Source organism: Cryptomeria japonica, chromosome 10, assembly GCF_030272615.1.
Source record: "Cryptomeria japonica chromosome 10, Sugi_1.0, whole genome shotgun sequence".
NCBI lineage: Eukaryota > Viridiplantae > Streptophyta > Pinopsida > Cupressales > Cupressaceae > Cryptomeria > Cryptomeria japonica.
Genome location: NC_081414.1, coordinates 216,542,232 through 216,561,123, shown reverse-complemented (window position 1 = coordinate 216,561,123; position 18,892 = coordinate 216,542,232). Strand labels below are relative to the sequence as shown.

The 18,892-nt window shown below is 36.5% G+C and overlaps 1 protein-coding gene across 1 annotated transcript in view; it reads left to right on the top strand.

The window, feature by feature from the left end:
* LOC131054234 (uncharacterized) overlaps window positions 1-18,892 on the top strand; it is a 139,789-nt gene that overhangs the window by 67,287 nt on the left and 53,610 nt on the right. The window contains exons 6-7 of the mRNA XM_057988692.2: window positions 16,279-16,358; window positions 18,769-18,853. Coding sequence (XP_057844675.1) covers window positions 16,279-16,358; window positions 18,769-18,853 — 165 coding nt within the window. The remainder of the gene's footprint in view (window positions 1-16,278; window positions 16,359-18,768; window positions 18,854-18,892) is intronic.

Below are 18,892 nucleotides of genomic sequence, written 5' to 3'. Positions count from 1 at the left end.
CCATGTCTTCTTCCTCCATAGTCCGACCAATAGCTTCGAGCTGATCTCGAATGTCCTTAATCCTCGTGAGGTGTTCCTGTAAGGACATACGTTCGTCCATCATAATGGAGAACAACTGATTCTTTAGAAAGAATGCTCGGCTCTTGTCGGATGTCTCATGCAATTCCTTCAGATGCTTCCAGATGTCGGAAGCTGTCTTGCCGGAAGGAATTTGCGGTAACTGATCATCAGTCACTGAGAGTTTGAGAAGCATAACTGCCTCCCGATTGCGTTCATCAAACTTATCTTGATCTGCACCAGGTGTACCAGGACTGAGCTCTTTTCCCAACACAAGCTGGTCAAGACACCTATATTCAAAAATGGTCAACATACGCTGTTTCCAGATGTTGTAATTGTGACCATTAAAGTGTTGATTGCCTTCTAACATCAGATTGGTGAGAGAAGCCATTGGCATGTTTCCCAAAAAAAATTCCCGGCTGACCCAAAAAAATCCAAAGACAAACCACAAATTTGTGCGAAAAACCCAGAAGGAATCTGCTGTCAGAATCTGAATCCGCGGGCTCGAAAAACGAGGCACGAAAATCGAGGTACCCAGAAAAAACGGACAACCACCCAGATTAGGTTTCAAAAAAACCAGCAAGATTCTGCAAGAAAAATTTATTTTCGATGAAAAACAGAAGGTAAACACCTTAATCGAAAAAAATTTCGAAGTTCGTGGGAGCCATGGATTTCACAGAAAGTCTGCAGACCGAAGAAGACGTGGCTCAGGGAGGAAGACCTCACGCGGAACACAGAAACGAGCCACGGACATCGCCGGAGACAGAGACGCCGAGGGTTGAAGTCGCGACGCCGAGGGAATGTTGCAGGTCGCGGATCGTTGCAGAGGGGGCGAGTTGCAGGTGGCGACACCGAAGCCTGCAGACGCGCACAACGCCGAAGTCTGTTGCAGGTCACGGGGGCGGTGGAGGCGACGCCGGAGTGTGTCCGCGACGTCGCACACAGGTCGCGACAACACGCGACGACCCTGCAGGTCTAGAACACAGGTCGCGACAACACGCGACGACCCTGCAGGTCGAGAACACAGGTCGCGGCAACACGCGACGATCCTGCAGGTCGAGAACACAGGTCGCGGGAAGAAAAAAACCGACGATACCAGCCCAGAAGCTAGGCAAAAAACTTTGATGAATTTTTTTTTTTTCAGAAAATAATTTCGAAAATTTCCACTAATTGGAAATTAGGTTTAAAAAATTTTCGAAAAAATTTCTCCTATAGCTCTGATACCATAAAACAATGCGAGACACGCAATGGATTTCAAAGAATTGATTCAATATCAGAATGAGCAAGACGTTCATAAATAATACAAGGATATTTACAAAAATAGCAAGTTTCTAATAAGAAACTGCTGAGAAGATCGAAGACGATCTGACTAAAATAGAATATACACTATTGAGCATTAATACTAAAATTAACATTATTTTAATATTCTATTAAGGAGCAGTTGCTCCATCTGAATCTCCCAGTTGGGTGATTGTCAATATGGGTATGAAAGGACGGACATTATTTACATCTTTCTTTCTCTGGTGAATATGCAGCCTGAAAATTGCCTAATTATATGAATGATCAATAATTTTGATGTTGTCATGACCCTGCCTTGATATCACACAATATATCAATGATAATCAGAAAATGCCTTACTAGTAAGACTGCCATTTTCTATCATGGATTGATTTTCCTATCTTAATCCGTCCTGCACATTTGGATCTCTTTCCTAGTTAGCAGTTTGTGAGATGAACGAACAGGGTGAGTTCCCAAACGATACGTGAACAAGAAGCACAGGGACAGTTGGTAAGAAGCAGTGATCGAATCAGCATGACAGCAGCGATCCAAATTAGCAGGACGGTGATTGAAATTAAGGAGAATTATGCTTACTAATAACTTTTGTTGAGAGGCGATCACATTAACAAACCTTTAGTTAAGGGCAAAGGTCACATAGAAAAGTTGTCACTTTTACAAGGAAGCTAACCCGTGGGAGAGACATACCCTTTCAGCTGATGGAGGGGATATATAAGCAACAGATTAATCTCTCAAGGGAGGATGGAAGAAGACCAGAATCACTAGATTGATATCAAATATCAACTGCTGATGGAGGGGATATATAAGCAACAGATCAATCTCTCAAGGGAGGATGGAAGAAGACCAGAATCACCAGATTGATATCAAATATCAACTGGAGACTTGGTCTGATCACAACAGGGATCATCTTTTACAGCAGATTGGATTATTTACAATCATTATTTGTAACAGCAGATTGGTATGCTGTGTCTTACCTTATGAACTATATGCTTATTATCAATAATGTCCTATTTGAATTCTATTAGGAATAATAGGCAAACATATGGTCTATAATATTAAGTTATTTCACTTATATATATATATATATATACACACACACACAACTATAACAATGTCAACAAGATTTACATTTGTTAATAATAGGGAATTAAGATTATATTATAGCTATGCTTAATTTCATATATATACATATACATCAATAATACATGAAAAATTAGTATATTATTGACCTAATCCTTAATCATTCTCTATTGCCCCTTGTGAGGATTGGTTGGATTTGTCAGCTAAAGGCAGTATTAATATCTCACAAGGTAGGTAAGCCCCAAGAGGTGGTATGGATGGGTGTTCTTGAAACCCTTGGGCCTACTTGTGGAGAATGGTTTTCTAGCACCCTAACATAGTGATTCCCCATCCTCCGTTAGGGTTGATGACTAGGAAAAAAGTAAGGATTGGGCTTAAATATAGTAATTATCAAGTGTATTATGAATACTAATGGTTCTCTAGTTTTAATAATTTGATTTGAGGCATAATAAGTATGATGAAGTATGTTTAATTATGGAAAACAGGCATACTCCTACTAGGGGACATTACAGATGTTAAGTGTGTTATGATACATTGTTCAAACGTATCATCACTGGAAGCAGTACTTTTATCAGTCTCCTGGTGATGTGGGGTAAAATCAGTGTATGTAAATAAATGAATTAATGGCATTGCTACATTAGATATAAATATACTTATAGGAGATGGGTGTCTGGGGAGGGGTCCTCATCCATAAAATGACATATTCAGGTGACTGACTTTTATTGATGATATCATGTTTTTCTGTATATGAAGGCTTGCTTCTCAACATGTATCACAGCATTTGGCATAGCATCATCCAATGCTTTCTTAAGTTGCTGGGTCACAATAATGTGGGGACGTCAAAATTAAATGATAAACAGTGACCTTTATCTTCTGAAAGTTCTAGGGTCATCCAAATGCAGTTCTAAGGTTGTTGGTTTACAAAAATATGGGGCTCTAACAGAAAATAAGAAACTTTTTATTTCCTGGAATATGAATGCTATATACAGGGTACACATTTGCTTTTTTTGCGAGACATGGGCATTTCCTTTTATATTGAAGCAGTGTTCCACAGGGATTTGTCCTGGGGGTCTGGTTGATGTTCCCAATGCCTCAGATGTCCTGAGGACGTGGTGACTTGGAGGGGAAATTCCGTTTTTTAATACTGGACAGCCTGCTCCATTTGATTCATGGAAATAAAATGGTAATTTTTTTAAGGAAAATCAAAATGTAATAAAAAATCCCTAAAACCTAAAGGGGAGAGGATTGCCATTGCAAGTGCAGCACATTATTTTTTTTTTTTAAATATCAACTTCTTATAGCTTGTTTGAGTTATTTAATAATTTTAATAGCCCTCCCCCCTGCTGTACCAAAATTTGAGATTTTTTTTGCTGTTTATTTAACCTCTTCCTTACATCCCGGAAACTCAGAGAAACACTGCAATAAAGTGAAAATGACACTTATCGAAATTTCTTCTAACCATCTGGTTGTTCATGAGTTCTTATACATCATGTAGTGAGATCCAAGAATTGAGATTTGAAAATTTCAGTTGACATTTCTTGACCTGTCAGGGTGAGCATAGGACCCGGTCTTATTCACATATTACCTGCTCTGGTGACTTTGCAGTCTGACTGATGAATATTCAGTTTGAATGAATGATCAATGATTTTAACGTTGTGTGTTTATAATCAAATGTGCAGTTTAACCCTACCATTCCTGAGCAGAATAGTTATTATCATTCACCTGAAAATGCGGGTTGCAGGGATGGGTACTAAAGATGCTATTTCAGGGTATTATTATGAAATGTGCTGTTCAACCCTACCATTCCCGAGCATAACACTTATTATAATGTACCTGAAAATGTTTAATTATAGGTTAGAATTTATTTTAACTTTTAAGTTCACCAAAATTCTTAATTTCTTATAAAGTTATGGATGAAGTCCTTGCAGACTTGTGGTGAGAGGATTTTGGTGCCACAACACCTAATCTTCGAAAGCTTTTCATTGTCGCTCTATTGCAACCCTGTAGTGCTTCTAGTTGTGAGTGCAACTAGAGTGTTTTTTAGGCCATTTACACAAAATGTGCAACAAGTTGACTCAAAAGTGCTTGGATGACTTTGTGTTTGTGGGGTATAGCCTTCGACTGAATGAAAGTAAGGTATAAGGGTAGGATACACATCATGCGCTTAACCTCAATGACTTTGATCCATGTTCAGATTGGGTTACTGAGTCTGGGGTTGTCAATGCACTGTGAACTACTGATGAGATTATTAATTTGCAGATGATGAAGCCAAATGGCAATCAAATTTTGCAGCATATGAGGCTTCAGAAGGTGAGTTTGGTGATTCATTAGGGGAACGTTCATCACATATACATCTTGGTCCTATGCTTGAGGCTCATGTTGAAGATGCCATAGCTATACCATTCACTTCCACAACACACACACACAACAACATACTTTTCTAAGCTTTAGTTGGAGAAGAAATTTATGATTTGTAATTTCAGTTGATATTGAAAATAAAAGGTTATATATATTGAAACTTTGTTAACTCACTTTTTGGTCTGTGAAATGTATTGAACTTCAATTTCAGTTTATATATGAAGGAAACTAGTAACATGGTTTATAGATTTAGTAATAAGCATGTTTTTAAAGCATATTTAAAAAAATTATTTATTTTTTAGTGCTTGATAACTTTGTTGAGATTTTTTTCGAGTCCTGAGTTTTTAAATTTTTGGGGGTAACCAAGTAATTGCCAAGTCAATTTTTTTATAATTTATGCTTTGTATTATTGTACTTTTAAGGAGTTAAAGCTTCATTTTTGTTGACAGCTTTGTATTTTTATAGTTGGAGCTTTGAATGTAAATGTTTTTATCAGCTTACAACATCTTGTGCATGTGTTTTAGCGTGTTTAATCATTATGTGTAGCTGCATTGTGTAGTCTTTGCTTTTAGCTGAGCAAGACAAGTGCTGTAGGATTTATTTTTATTGAAAAAACATAAAACCTTGTTGTGTTCCATTGAAGCCGTTTGAGGCTTCTATCCTAGGTGAATAAAAAAAGATATACATTTATTTTTATTCGGCATGATCATGAACCACCGTAGAAAACAATGTACAAATTGTAAATAGCAAGTACATGTTTTGCAGATTAGGATTGCTTTTATTTACAAGGAACTTCCCCCTTAATTGAAGAGCAATTCTATCATACATTTGTTCCATTTCGCATTGCACTAAAAGATGCAAATTAAAATACTAACATTCTACTCAATTCATCTAATTTTGTGTGGTTACTCCATTCATTAGTACACCTAATTTGTTTATTTTTCTCTAGTTAGTATGATTTTTTTTTTTCTTTTTTTTAATAAATTACCTAAAAAGAAGAAAGGTTGACCTTGGTTTCCATCCTAAAGTTAATTGTGGGGGGCTTGGATTAAATTTTTAGGGGTGTGTTGTGTAGATTTTTGAATTTCAATTGGATGGTATTTCTATAATTGGTATCTACTATTATGCACAGGCACTGTCAATTGTTAATTATCTTAATGAAAGTTTAGGAGAGTCTTATGGTTGTTGATCGAGTGTGTTTCTTTGTAATTTTTTGCATAAAAAAAACTTTATGCATATAGTAGTAAATAGTTTTACTATGACATATCTTGTTCCTAGCTGGCAATCTACCCTTTACAACTTATCCAATTATCCATCTATCCTTTATTTAAATCCTATTCACTTTTTGCAGCTGTTCTAGTTGTCAACTATTTCATGTTCGTTACTTGTACAACTATAATACTTTCAATTTATTTCTGTCAACCCACTTACATGTGGACTGTAATTAACTTTCTAAATACATGGTATGTCCTCACAATTGTATATGGGTTCACATGCTTGTAATCCACAAATAAATATTGGATTGTTTCCACATAGAACTTAGAATTTGGACTAATATGAAGCTCAAAGAATTGAAAATGAAGATGGTTGCTAGCAAAATCTTGATGCTTGCAATTACAATCAACATTTGAACAAATATTTTTTTAGTAATTAGTAAATTGAAAGTCACATAACAGTTTAGATGATGTTTCTGCTATTGAAATTGGAGGAAAACACTTTTGTCAATACTTGGTTTTCAAAATTTGATTCTTGTTGAATGAAACCAAGATGTGTGAAGGGGCATAGGAAGGAATAGCAATAGAATAATGTAATCTAGTTAGTGAGGGAGAATGACAACAATTGTTTAAGAATGCAACAAGATCAACCCAAGAAGACAGACAAATCACAAAGGGTGGATGGGTTAGCTTTTGGGGATCTAAGGAGGGGTTATTTTTAGTCATCTAGTCCCCCTTGGTGACAGGGAATCATTAGGCATGACTGGTGGTATGGTGTGTTGGGACTCAATCCAACAATGTCAAATTTTGCTTGAGTCCCTTCCTAAGTTGCTGTTTTTGATATGGGTATGGGGTTTTGGCATGTTAGTATGGCAATTTTTTTTTCTCTTGGGTACCGTATGCCAGCTATATATATAATGTTTTGTGATCATTACAACTTTGTTGCAATTGTGTACTTGAACCATGGTCCTATGGTTGGGCCCATATTGCACTACCACTCTTGAAAATTTGATAAGAGATTGAGGTTTTGGACTGTTGCATGTTTGAATTTAAATAAGCTTTGTGCCTATCTATTTGTGTCAAAGACCTTGGTCCTGAGTGGAGGATTGGATGCACTTGTTAATTGCAATACCCAGTAATCATTGTAAATGTAGATAACACTCAAGGTGGAAATAGTAATTGACATCACTATTTCACTTTTTCCTTATTAGTTAGGGAACGATCAATGATTCATTGAGAGTGAAAAGGGCCATTCAAATCTAGTTTGTGATCAAATTCTTTGTATAACTGTAGGGTAAGGTCACAAGGTTTTGATCAAACAAACCCTAGCCAAAGAGTAATTTTTAACTTTGAAGGAAACATTGGACATCCTCTCCAAAAATTCCGAAACCAAACATAGTCAGAAGATTACTTTTCAACTAACAACCCCATCGAGTCTTCATTTTCAACTAAAATAGAACAATCACCAGTAGACAGTTTTTAACTAGATTAAGATCTCAAATCAGCTTTACAACCTATGATCCCAACTATAAGATTACAAGAATTGTTACATAAGAAGAGAATGGGATGTGTAGGCTTATTGTTGCAAAAAAGAGTAAAGCTTGATTAATACCACAAACACTAAACTCAACATTGAGAAGATAATCTTGAGACTCTTAATACCTTTGCCCTATCTCATCAACTTTAAAATAGAAGCTAAGGTTTCACAAAAGCTAGTGATCAACTTTAAGGTTTTAGAGTGCTTTGCTTGCCCGTGGGAGCAATTGGGATCTTTTGGGAGTGCCTGGGAGCATCTTGTGTGCCTCCCAACCACTTTGGGTTCTTGTACCCATAGAGAACCTAGGGTGGCTAGGATGCTCCCAAGCTGCTCCCACTCTTGTTCTTGCTCTTGAGCTGTTTTGGAGTGGGCATAGGGCCTCCAATAGGAGAACCCGATAACATAGGTCCCTTCCCTCTTGTGTTTCTTGACTTTATTTGGCTCACCATTAATAACTAATTTGAGAAATATTTGTGTGGGTTCTTAGTTATTAAATATTTTTGCAAGAAATCCAACAAGTTCTAAGTCTGAGGTGTTTTTGATAAAATCCTAACTTTGTGCAAATTTTTAAACTTTTGGGGTTGTCCATCTTGGTATGCCACTCCATCCATCCCCGCCTTTTCCCTTTCAGGCATGCCTTTCTCTTTGACCTTGACCTCTTGATACTTTGCCATTAAAAACTTATTGTCTTTCAAATCTGAGTTTTGGATCGTCCCTTACTTAGGTATCTCATATGGATCTCCCTCAATTCTTAACTTTGGAGTCAATCTTTCCTTAAGTGCTTTGTTGAATTCAAAGTTGTGGGCTTCCTCCTATTTGAATAACCTTTCCATGCCATTCTCAACATCCCCATCCCTCGACCTCTGAAAGTTTCCTAAGTATATTTGTTAGACTCTTAGACTTTCCCTTCCTATCATGCCCTCTCCACCAACTTCGTTTTGTCGATTCTTGAACCTTTTTCTAAGTACTCCTTAATAGGCGGACCTATAACCTTACCTCTTCTTGGGTACTTGTCATAAGGCATGCTCGACTCTCAGTTTCTTGACATGCCAAAGTCTATTACCTTTTTGGAGTTGCTTGTTCAACCCCCATTCTAGATACCTTAATGGTATGAGTTGTTTATCACCCTCAATTTGTTATGCTTGAACCAAAGATATCAATTATGAGTTATCTCCGATCCTCAAAAATCCAAATTTCTTGTGTTCTTTGTTGGTCAATTACAGCTACCTTCCTTGCATGCCTAGAAGGCCATTTATGACTAGGGTTGAAACCATAATTTTCTAGACCAGGGTTTCTCTCAACCAAAAACCATTGTTCATCAAAAGGGAACATATTTTACAATGCTTGTTTCAGTGGTAAAAGGAAAAGACCTAGAAATGTGAAAATCAATACGATGGAGCTTTATAGCTATTGGATTGTACTTGAAAATCATTTAAAATAAAAAAGGGTGTGGTTTCAAGGAGATTAAAAAATGGTTGACTCATATTGTATTTAATATGGTGATTAGGGTTTTCATGACTCGATGTCTTGTACATCATATCCTGACCGCATTTGCAATGGATTTCTTGGTTCAACCATGCCCTATCACATCATATCCAAAGCCACAATGCACAAAGATATGGATTTGGATATTTGGTGTGCTCTTTTGTGCCTCCTAGATTTCAATGTTTTGTAGGTCATTATGTGATTTGAGGTGCGAATCATGATGATTGGACGAGTTTGAGTAGAGGATGATGGGTTTTCTTCAGGCATCACTATTTAATTATCTCTCTCGTACATGAGTTAGGTAACAACACGATGGGTCTATGGGTTTTAGAAAGCAATTTTTTCTTGAATTTTTTTATCTTTCCTTGGTTCTAATAGTGAGGTGGTTGGCTATCTCCAATGAATTGAATTCATCTTTTAATGTGGTGTTTGGCACTTCAAACTCTATTGCTCCTTTGCCTCTTTTGCAAATACACTAATTTCTTTCTTCTTGTAAGACAATGTAATGACTCTAGATGCTAAGCCCCTAGATTTCCACGTTTTGTATTTGGGCTTTGTTGGATGACATTGGTTGTCATTATCTTGTCTTGAGATGCTTAGGGAAGCAACCCACATATGAGGATTTGGTGTCATGGGCAAAATCTACTTGGAGTAACTTTGCAGTAGCTTCTGTGGAGATTTTGGAACATGGTTTTCTTCTTCTCAAGTTCAACTTGGTTGATGATTGCAATGATGTGCAGCAAAATGGCCTAGGGTTCTTTGGATAAGTTAGTATATTCTTTTGTCTCATGGTCACTCTTTTTTGACCCCATGATTGTCATTATCTCAAAATAACCAACTAGTAGTATATTAGAATAATATTCAATAATTTATTGGTGTAACCCTATTACATTTGTTTGTAATAGTATGTCATAACTGCCTTCATGATAGCTATTGTAATTGCTATAATTATACCTTTCGTAACTATCGTCTATACATTATATTTTTTGAATAATATAAGGTTGTCATCTCTAATAGAAGAATCACACCTCTTCTTTCATCTTTTTCTTTTGTTCATACTACTCTTCTTTCATCTTTTTCTTTTGTTCATACTGCACTTGTATTAGAGCCATTGATTAGTCTTGTAAAAGAAGTCAAAAAGAGAGGGTTGCAGTCATTTCAAGGCATTTCATGGTTGTAGTTTGTAGTTGCTAGGGCACGAGATGTTATAAAAAATCATGAATATTTTGTACTTATGACCACCTTGAACATGATTTTTTTTCTTGTTGTAATCGAGAAAATCCATAAAAATTGGAAGGCATTAGGGTGCATTCTTGGTCACAATTTGAAAGTCATGTGGGTAGTAGGAGTTATTGATGTGGGCAGCACAAAAATTAAATGTGAGGGCAAACATGCAAAGAGTTTGAAGGATGGAGGTAGGAGGTCTGAGTCGGAAAAATCTGTATTCATAGGTAGGAGGTTTGTTTGTCACAAAAAAATATTTGAATGCTTGTTTTTATGAAATTACAATAATAAATATGTAGATGAGAGTACACATTACAATAATAAATATATAGATTAGAGTACACACATCCCTAGAGAGAGAGGGGGGGGGGTTGCAGAGCAATCTTCTTTTTGCTGGTCTTAGTTCATGGACTTTAGTTTATGTATATGACTTATTACTAGTGAATGTATTCAAGAATTTACCATATGCCTATCTTGGGAGGGAACAATAGGATTGTTGGTTTTCTTTAGTCTTTCTTACATGTTATAAGTGAAGAAAATCGTAACAATGTAGGATTGGAGCATAACTATTGTGGTTCTATCACTATGTGTAATGTCCCATTTTTTTTGATTCTCTTGTAGTGCAGTATGTGTTGAGTTTCAGAGTTTGGGTTAGCCAATTTTGAGGAGTATTTCAATGTTGCCTGTGAGCTTAGAGGATTTATTGGACTTGTCTGACACTTTTTGGAGGGATTTGAAACAATTTGTCCGTACTTACTATTTATAGTTAGTTTTAGTATGGATGCTGATTTGGTCAGTTGGCAGAGTTACTATATTTGGATAGTCGGTGATTGCTAAAATTAATGATATCTTGGCTACATACGGTGTTTCGATATATTATTTTAAATAACATTTAAATACTAAAGTTAAATATTGAACTAATGTTATATAAATTAATCAAAGTGACTTTACATTGGTGCTTAAGGTTTTAAATTATCAAATAATTGTCTTTTTGAGGTGGGTGCCAACTTAGGGAGACATAAGGTGAATTTAAATTTAAATTAAAAATTGCAAAACCCTAATTAGGATGCTTGGCTTGGAGGAGTTTATAAAATGGTATTTTGGAGCTCATTTGCATTATGTCGAAGATTAATATTTCTGATACTTTTTGATTGAGAAAATCCTGAATGAAGAAACAAGATTCCTAGTCAGTCCTCTCGTCGATCCCATGGCTTTGGAGATTTGTACTTGGTCCATCTCAGCCTTATTGAGGATGAAATCCCTCTTGAAGAAGATTAGCTCCAGTGGTGAAAGATCTACCTTGGTTTATTTGTTGGAGATAACCTATAGGTATTTCACAATTCTTTCAAGGTTGATTTGATTTTGTGTGGTTCTTTTAGAGAAAGATTTGTAGGTTATTTGAATATATTTTCAGTAACTGTTGAAAGGAGAGATATGAGACGCCATTCTGAACTAAAGCAAGAAAATAATTTGACATTTCTTGGTGTGAGATTTAGAGGTTGTTTGGGGTGGCACTTTAACAGGTGATTGGAAATAATACAGAAGATCTTGATTTTGGACGCTTTTGCTGGAGATTCATGTGGAGATTAAAATAATATTATACTGTGCTTTTGTGACATTGTGTTTGATTAGCCTGGACACTACCTTTCTTGTTGGACGACTTTTCTCTTTAAATGAGAAAGAGGACTGTTATTTTTATGCTTGCATGGGCATATTGCAGGTCTTTGAAGAGCTGGCTTTTATTAAGGTTCCTACAGCTGGGAAAGAAGACAATTGTAAAAAGGTATTGTTGTGCATTTTGCACACACATCCTTGTCATGGACAAGGGACCCCCCGTGTTTGAGTATAGTTTTCCTGATAGAGTTAGGGGGCCAGGATAGAATTCGCACCTGCATTCACCATTCAGTATCCTGACTTTGCAAACGACCTCTAAACGCTAAAGAAAGAGCAATGATGCCCAAATAAACCCTTCAAATCATGTGAATGCCAAAAGAATGCCTATAAGGTCCCCTTGTAGAGTGACCACGCACATAATCATTAAGGCGTCAAAATGATAAAGAGTCTAAATCACGCAAATTGGCTCATTTGCCCGAGAGATTTTAAAGAGTTTAAAGTCTTGCCTCTCAGACCCTCGAAACAACTAAGGCTCCCAAAATCGGCTTAAAATGCCTAAACACGAAGTTCAAAAGCTTGCAAATCATCTCAAGAGGCCCGCAAATCAGTGAGTGAAGGATCAGACATGAAAGCAAGTCTAAATCGTGCAGTATGACCCCCCATTTAGCCGAAAAGGGTAAAATCGTGCAATTCAACTATTAAGGCCGAAAACGAGTCCAAGATTCAAATCGTGCAAAAAGGCTCTATGAGCCGAAAACCATAACAAAACCCAAATTTGCAGATTCGACCTCTAAGGCTGAAAAATATTTAAACCACTCAAAATCGACTTAAAATGCCGAAATGCAAAGTTCGAAATCTCACATTTCGATCTAAAGACCCGAAATTTGTAAAGGGCATTCAAACAGAGAGTCAAAGTCGCGCAAAAGGGGGTTATAAGCCAAAAAGGGTAATAAGACACAAGACAAATTCGGCCTAGAAGGCCAAAATGTTAGATGAAGACCCCCGAAATTGTCCCAAGGTCGAAAGAAATGGTAAAGGGCCCAAAGTCGCCTAACAGCCCGAAATTAGAAGGCCATCTAAAATGTTTAAAATCGCACATTCCTCCTCAATATGCCGAAGAAGAATTTCGATCAAATCGTGTATTTTTAACAAAATGGCCAAATTCCATTAACAAGCGATTTTGGAGAGAAAAGGAAAGAGCTTCAAAGTCGCGCATTTTAGCCTAAAATCCCTAAATTGTGAGGAGGCGATTAAAGTGTTTTTTAAAAGATCTCTCATTTTATCCTTTTGGTCCGAAACTTTCAAAAGGGAGAAAAAGACGTTTTAATAGAAGGGATTCATAATAATCATTGAAAATAAAGTCTTGCAAAAGACTTCAACTACCTGAAATTCCAAGACTTAGGTGAAATCAAAGGGTTAAATTCGCACGCTCCCTCATTCAGCCAAAATGATAAAAAAGACATATTTTCGCCAAAAGCCTTATTACGCCGAAATGAACAAGTAGTCAAAATCGCCCAAAAAGGTATAAAGACCTGAATTTGGCAATTAAGAAAGTGAAAGCGTTTAAAACTACAAATTCCGAATCAAGTGATAAGGCGAAATCTCACATTTTTTTTTAATCAATTGGCCAAATTTAAACAAAGGGACGTTTAAAGCAAATCTTTGAGTATTTGTCCAAAATGTCGTATTTTAAGCTAGAAACCCTAAATTCACAAAGGAGGGGACTTATATTGTTTTAAAACAAACATCTTTCATCTTCGTTCTTCGTCAAGACAAAGCCCAACATCGCTTAAAAAATTTAATATTTGTTAAATTAATTTATTTAATTTTTTCAAAATGATTAATTCGGAATGGAAATTGATTATTTGCAGTTTGAAGGTGTCGCTGGGAAGAACTAGGAGAAAGCTTGAAACGTCAAGGAACCTTGATCGTGATCAATGCCGGAAGAGGAAATGCAAGGCGCAAGGTTGAAAAGATGAAGCATGGAGAAGCGCGCCATCACCAAATAGAGTTGAAGTCCACCACTGAGACCAAAGACTGAAGAACATTCAAAATGCTACAAATGTGCATTCTCTGAAGAACATACAGCTGGATTTAATTCCAAAATTCAGTTTAAAAGACACTGTTTTATTGTAAAGAGCTGCTTGTGGGTCCCGCTCAAGATATTTTGAAACAAAGTGGAACACAGGTTAGTTGTGGACAGTTATGTCTAGCTACCTGATAGACCAGATTAAAGCCAAATAGTTGTAGGTAGTTGGAAATGTGGTTGGGGGGATAACTGAGAATTGAGTAGGCATGGGCTAAAGCTGCCAACTTCTAGAAGGCAGATTGCAGCCCTTGGATGCAGTCAATCCTGGCCGTCGGTTCAGTTTGTAAAATCTATAAAAGGCAGAGGCCTTTCTTTTTTAAAGGGTTAGATTTTTAGGCAGTTAGAATAGGTTAGAGTTTTGTAGAAGGTTAGATTTTAGGAATAGCATAGAAATGCTACAGAAATTGTTGTAATAGGTAGCTAGAATCAATATAATGGACATTGATTTGGTGTTTATCATCTTGGTTTTAGTCTGTTTGCATGGTTTCTTTCAGCAGTTTAGATAGGTTTTTCTTTTGGGTGTGCAAGTATTTGATGGATTCAGGCTCATACCATTGAGGATATGCTGATTGTGTATCTTTGTGTATGGTTAGTTTGAGCCTTTAAATTTGTTTTTAGTTCAATTGCAGGTGTCCGTCTGAGCTGCGCCAGAATTGGGTGCTTAGCCATGCTCCTGCAGTCTGAAAATCTTCCTACTCCCCTTGAAGATTGCATTGTTCTTGCAAGGTTGTGAGTTATTTTGGCCAAGCAGGGATTGGTTATGTTGAATCTGTCTACCCGCATGCCAGTCTTATTAATTTTAGGTTTCCTAAACCCTTCTCTTTTGCTTTTATTTCCCAGTTCAAGAATCAGATACAAACCAACTTGTTGTAAAACGTAAGGCCCCTTGTGCTCCCAGCAAAACACGTCGACCATTGAATTATCCCGCAGTCAAGAACTGATTTTTGGAACCTTGAGGTTGTCCCCTTTGATCAACTAAAACAGCATTAAGGCTTCCTTATACAAGAGAGGATAGGATACTTGGTGAGAACATTCTATTCTGTGTTGGCCGGATAGAGTTGCAGGCGCAGCGATGCGATTTTAGCCACGTCAACAGGTATTGAACTGAAAAAAGACAAAACTGTGTGCGCTAGAAGACAAAATAAATAAAGACAGACTTGATAAAGGCTTCGACTCATTTGGTATATCCTTTGGGGCAGTTTGAGGTTTGTCTCTTTCTTTGCCAGGAGTTTAGATTGACATGAAGACAAAAAGAATAAGCCAAAAAACAGGTTGCACGAGTCTGAAGATGACATGGGTCTAAAGTCTGAAGCTGGTGCTAAAGACAAAGAATGTTTTGAGGACAATGTTATAGGTGGCGCTGGAGAAAAGATAGATTTGAGGTTGGTGTGAACAGCATGAAATATATTCCTTGGCGTGAGATTACCATCTTCTTGTAGTACAGTAGTACAGAGACTTCAGCAGTCCATTTGCTCACCTAAATCTTCAATTCAGAGTGTAATCTGAGATTCCTTGAAGCTGCTATGCATTGCGAAGAGCTGCTAAGATAATTGCAGATTGAATTTGTAAACCTGAGCATTATTTGGTATTTTCAGTCTTGAATTTGCAACAAGGTTAGTTGTATCATGCTCTTCTCTGCTGGTAAAATAATGTAATTTCTCGATATGCATCATGATCATTCAATCTTCATGTATCTCTTTAAAATCCTGAGCAATACACATTCAGCAAAGAATAGTAATTACTCTTGCCAAGCTGAAAATGATACAAATCAATTATTAAGCAAACCTCAAGAGGAACTCAAACTGAAAACTCTTCATTGGAGAATGCATGCAAAATGTTTGACATAATGTCTGGTCAGTAAAGTGGATTGGGAAAGTGCAAAAAAAATTAGTAGCAAACAGGGCAGCATATTACACCATCTCTATAGGCTGATATCTTTTGACTCATTTTTCATTATTTTCATTGAGTTGTCCTAAATGGATTCTTTTTCAAAGATTGTGAAGGTCCACAGCAGTTCGTCTTCAATGCATGTGTTTGAGTTTTGACAATTTGGATATTTTTTGCATTTATTTGTAATTTCTACTATTGTTCCAAGATCTGAGCCCTTGCTACTTAGTTGTGCCAAGAATTTTTATTCATATATCTATTTAATTGACTGTCTAGAAATGGCAGTAGTGAGGTTATCTTTCTTTTCTTAGTTGTAATTTCTACTATGGTTCCAACATCTGAGCCCTTGCTACTTTTTTGTGCCAAGGATTTTTATTCATATATCTATTGAATTGACTGTCTAGAAATGGCAGTAATGAGGTTATCTTTCTTTTCAGGCTTATTCTACCGTTGGTACACCAGATTATATTGCCCCTGAAGTTTTGCTAAAAAAAGGCTATGCGATGGAATGTGATTGGTAAGACATAATTTTGTAATGCATTAGGCACTTGCATGCTTATGTTGAATTTAGGGAAGCCCCAGTTGCTCTTCTATGGATTATTAGATGTCCTGATAGCTTTGTTTTCATGATATCCTTGATTATTTTATTTTTCTTTTGTCAGAATTTAAATTAGTCTAATTAAATTGAAATGTATACATTTTTGGGATTCGTTGTTTGAGCGATTACATGAATAACAAGAAACAAACATGTTTCTTTTGTTTCGTTTCTTCATCATGTAATGTGTCTTTAGCATCTGTACTGGTAATAAGGTATGCTTTTGTAAATTTAATTTGATTTAAACTTTGCATGTAAGTTCTGATCAAGTAAAATATTTAAATTTCATAGATAATGTACAAAATGGTTGGCCAGAGGACAAGTACGATGATAATGACCGATGCATGCATTTGACAGTTTGGTGATTTCAAAGACCTTATAGGACCATAGAAACGTCAGCATTGCACTTTCAATGTTTTCTACTGGCCATAAAATAGGAAATTATAAATAATTATTAATTATAAATAATATTATCAAGTAGCATGGCATGGCAAAAATTGATTGGATTATGAGCAGACTGCTTTTTTAACATTGTGTGATGTGTGAGAAGCAGTCATATAAATCATTTCAAAGTGTGCTGTCATATTCATTCTTTATTAATATCAGTTTTTCTTGGGTCAATGGTATCTTGTTTCCTGGCTTCATTCGATGTTGTAAAGAGTATCCTGATTGCCGAGGGCTCATTTAGCTCGTGAATGGACTCCATCAGGTACTCTATCTTGTTCTGTGTGCTCGTTCAAGTATCTTTAAGATGCTGGAAGTTGGAACTAATCTATCTTGGCCCTTACATACTCAATTCCTTATCATTACAACTACAAGTTAAGGCATGGTAGTCTGAATGGAAGAATTAGTTTTGTAAGCAAATATGAGGTAATGCTTGGTTTAAGTCCATTCGAAAATTAATTTAGTAGAGAAAAGGAAGAAGCTAGAAGAGTGTATAAATCCAAATTCTTTGTATGTACACAAATGACAAAAGATGGGAGCCTTAGATTAGTGAGGGATATGATGGTAAATATAGGGCTTGAGCGTTCAATTTTAACTAGTCTGCAAGGATATTGCTACGCCGTAAAGATTATCATCAAGGGCTTTGCCTAATTGATGCAAGTTGCACATGCTTGTTGGTAAAAATAAAAAACTCTCCTAAAAAATATTCAACACGCTCTTAACAAATTGTGGATGGAGGTTACTTAAGTAGTGCAGAGTCATCAAACTGTTTAATTGTTGTGCTTAGGTCAGCTTTGGGGTGCATGTTGGCTCTTAGTGTGTTAAGATATTCTAAATTAACTGTTTGATGATCATTAGAATTTCTGAGCAACTCCCTTTGTCTGGCTAGAATTGAATGAAAGGGTAAGCAAAAATGGTCTGAATATCCGTCTTTAAGAAAGCTTAATCCTTGGCTTATATATGTACCTTTGTACCAACTTGGGCCCAAAGTGACCCCTTAATTGGCCAGGTGCTTTGCCATCTTAATTCCCAGTATTCGCAGAATGTTTGAAGTCAATTGGTGTAATTTTTCTTGGAAGAGTTTTGAGATTATATGAAATCTGTATTCTTCAAATTATCATTCTTCTTCGGCTTCTTAGGCTCCATAGTGCAACTGGCAAATACAGGATACCTTTCATCTAAGAACAGCTGTCTAAGTCATCCAGGACTTACACCTGGCCTCGTAATGGCAGAATCCCCTTAATAGTTAATTGTCAGTTTGCATAATCAGGGGACATAGCAAGCCCAGAAAATTTAAACCCATGTCATCATCATTGAAATCACTCCTGTCATAATGCTAGACTATGCTGGCTCAATGGCTTGCTGATAAAATCTTTGAATCCTGTGGTTATCCTCAAGGTAATATCCTTTCTGTAATAAATCTTTGAATCCTGTGGTTATCCTCAGGTTAATTCATTGACAATCAAAAGCCTTTTGGTTTGTTTTTTAATCCAAAGCCTAGCCATAGGTGAGAACTGAGAACTATACTTTTTTTTTCCGACTTTCTACATTCTACATGGTTAGTGTCCTCATGGAAGCAACATCTAAATTCTACAAGGAAGGTTCTTCAGTTCTGAATTAAAGGTACCTTATGATTTATTTCTTCAAAGTTTTGATCAGCAGAGTTAAGCACATATACATCAGATAAATGCAGCACTATAGGAAATTCTCAATGCCATAGTTTCTTTCTCTTGGCAATAATTGAAGTTCAAAATTTTGCACTAACTCAAAGAAATCATCTTGCCTGAAATATAACATAAATATTGATTTATCGTAAAAGTATGTCTCAGCTTGTGTAGTGTGCCTTTTTCTATTTGAAAGACATTGAAATGGGAATTGAGCCTCGCAGGTGGTCACTTGGAGCTATAATGTATGAGATGCTTGTTGGCTACCCACCATTTTACTCAGAGGATCCAATGACAACATGTAAGAAGGTACTAATCAGACTTTTTGTATGGGTTTTACACTGTCAT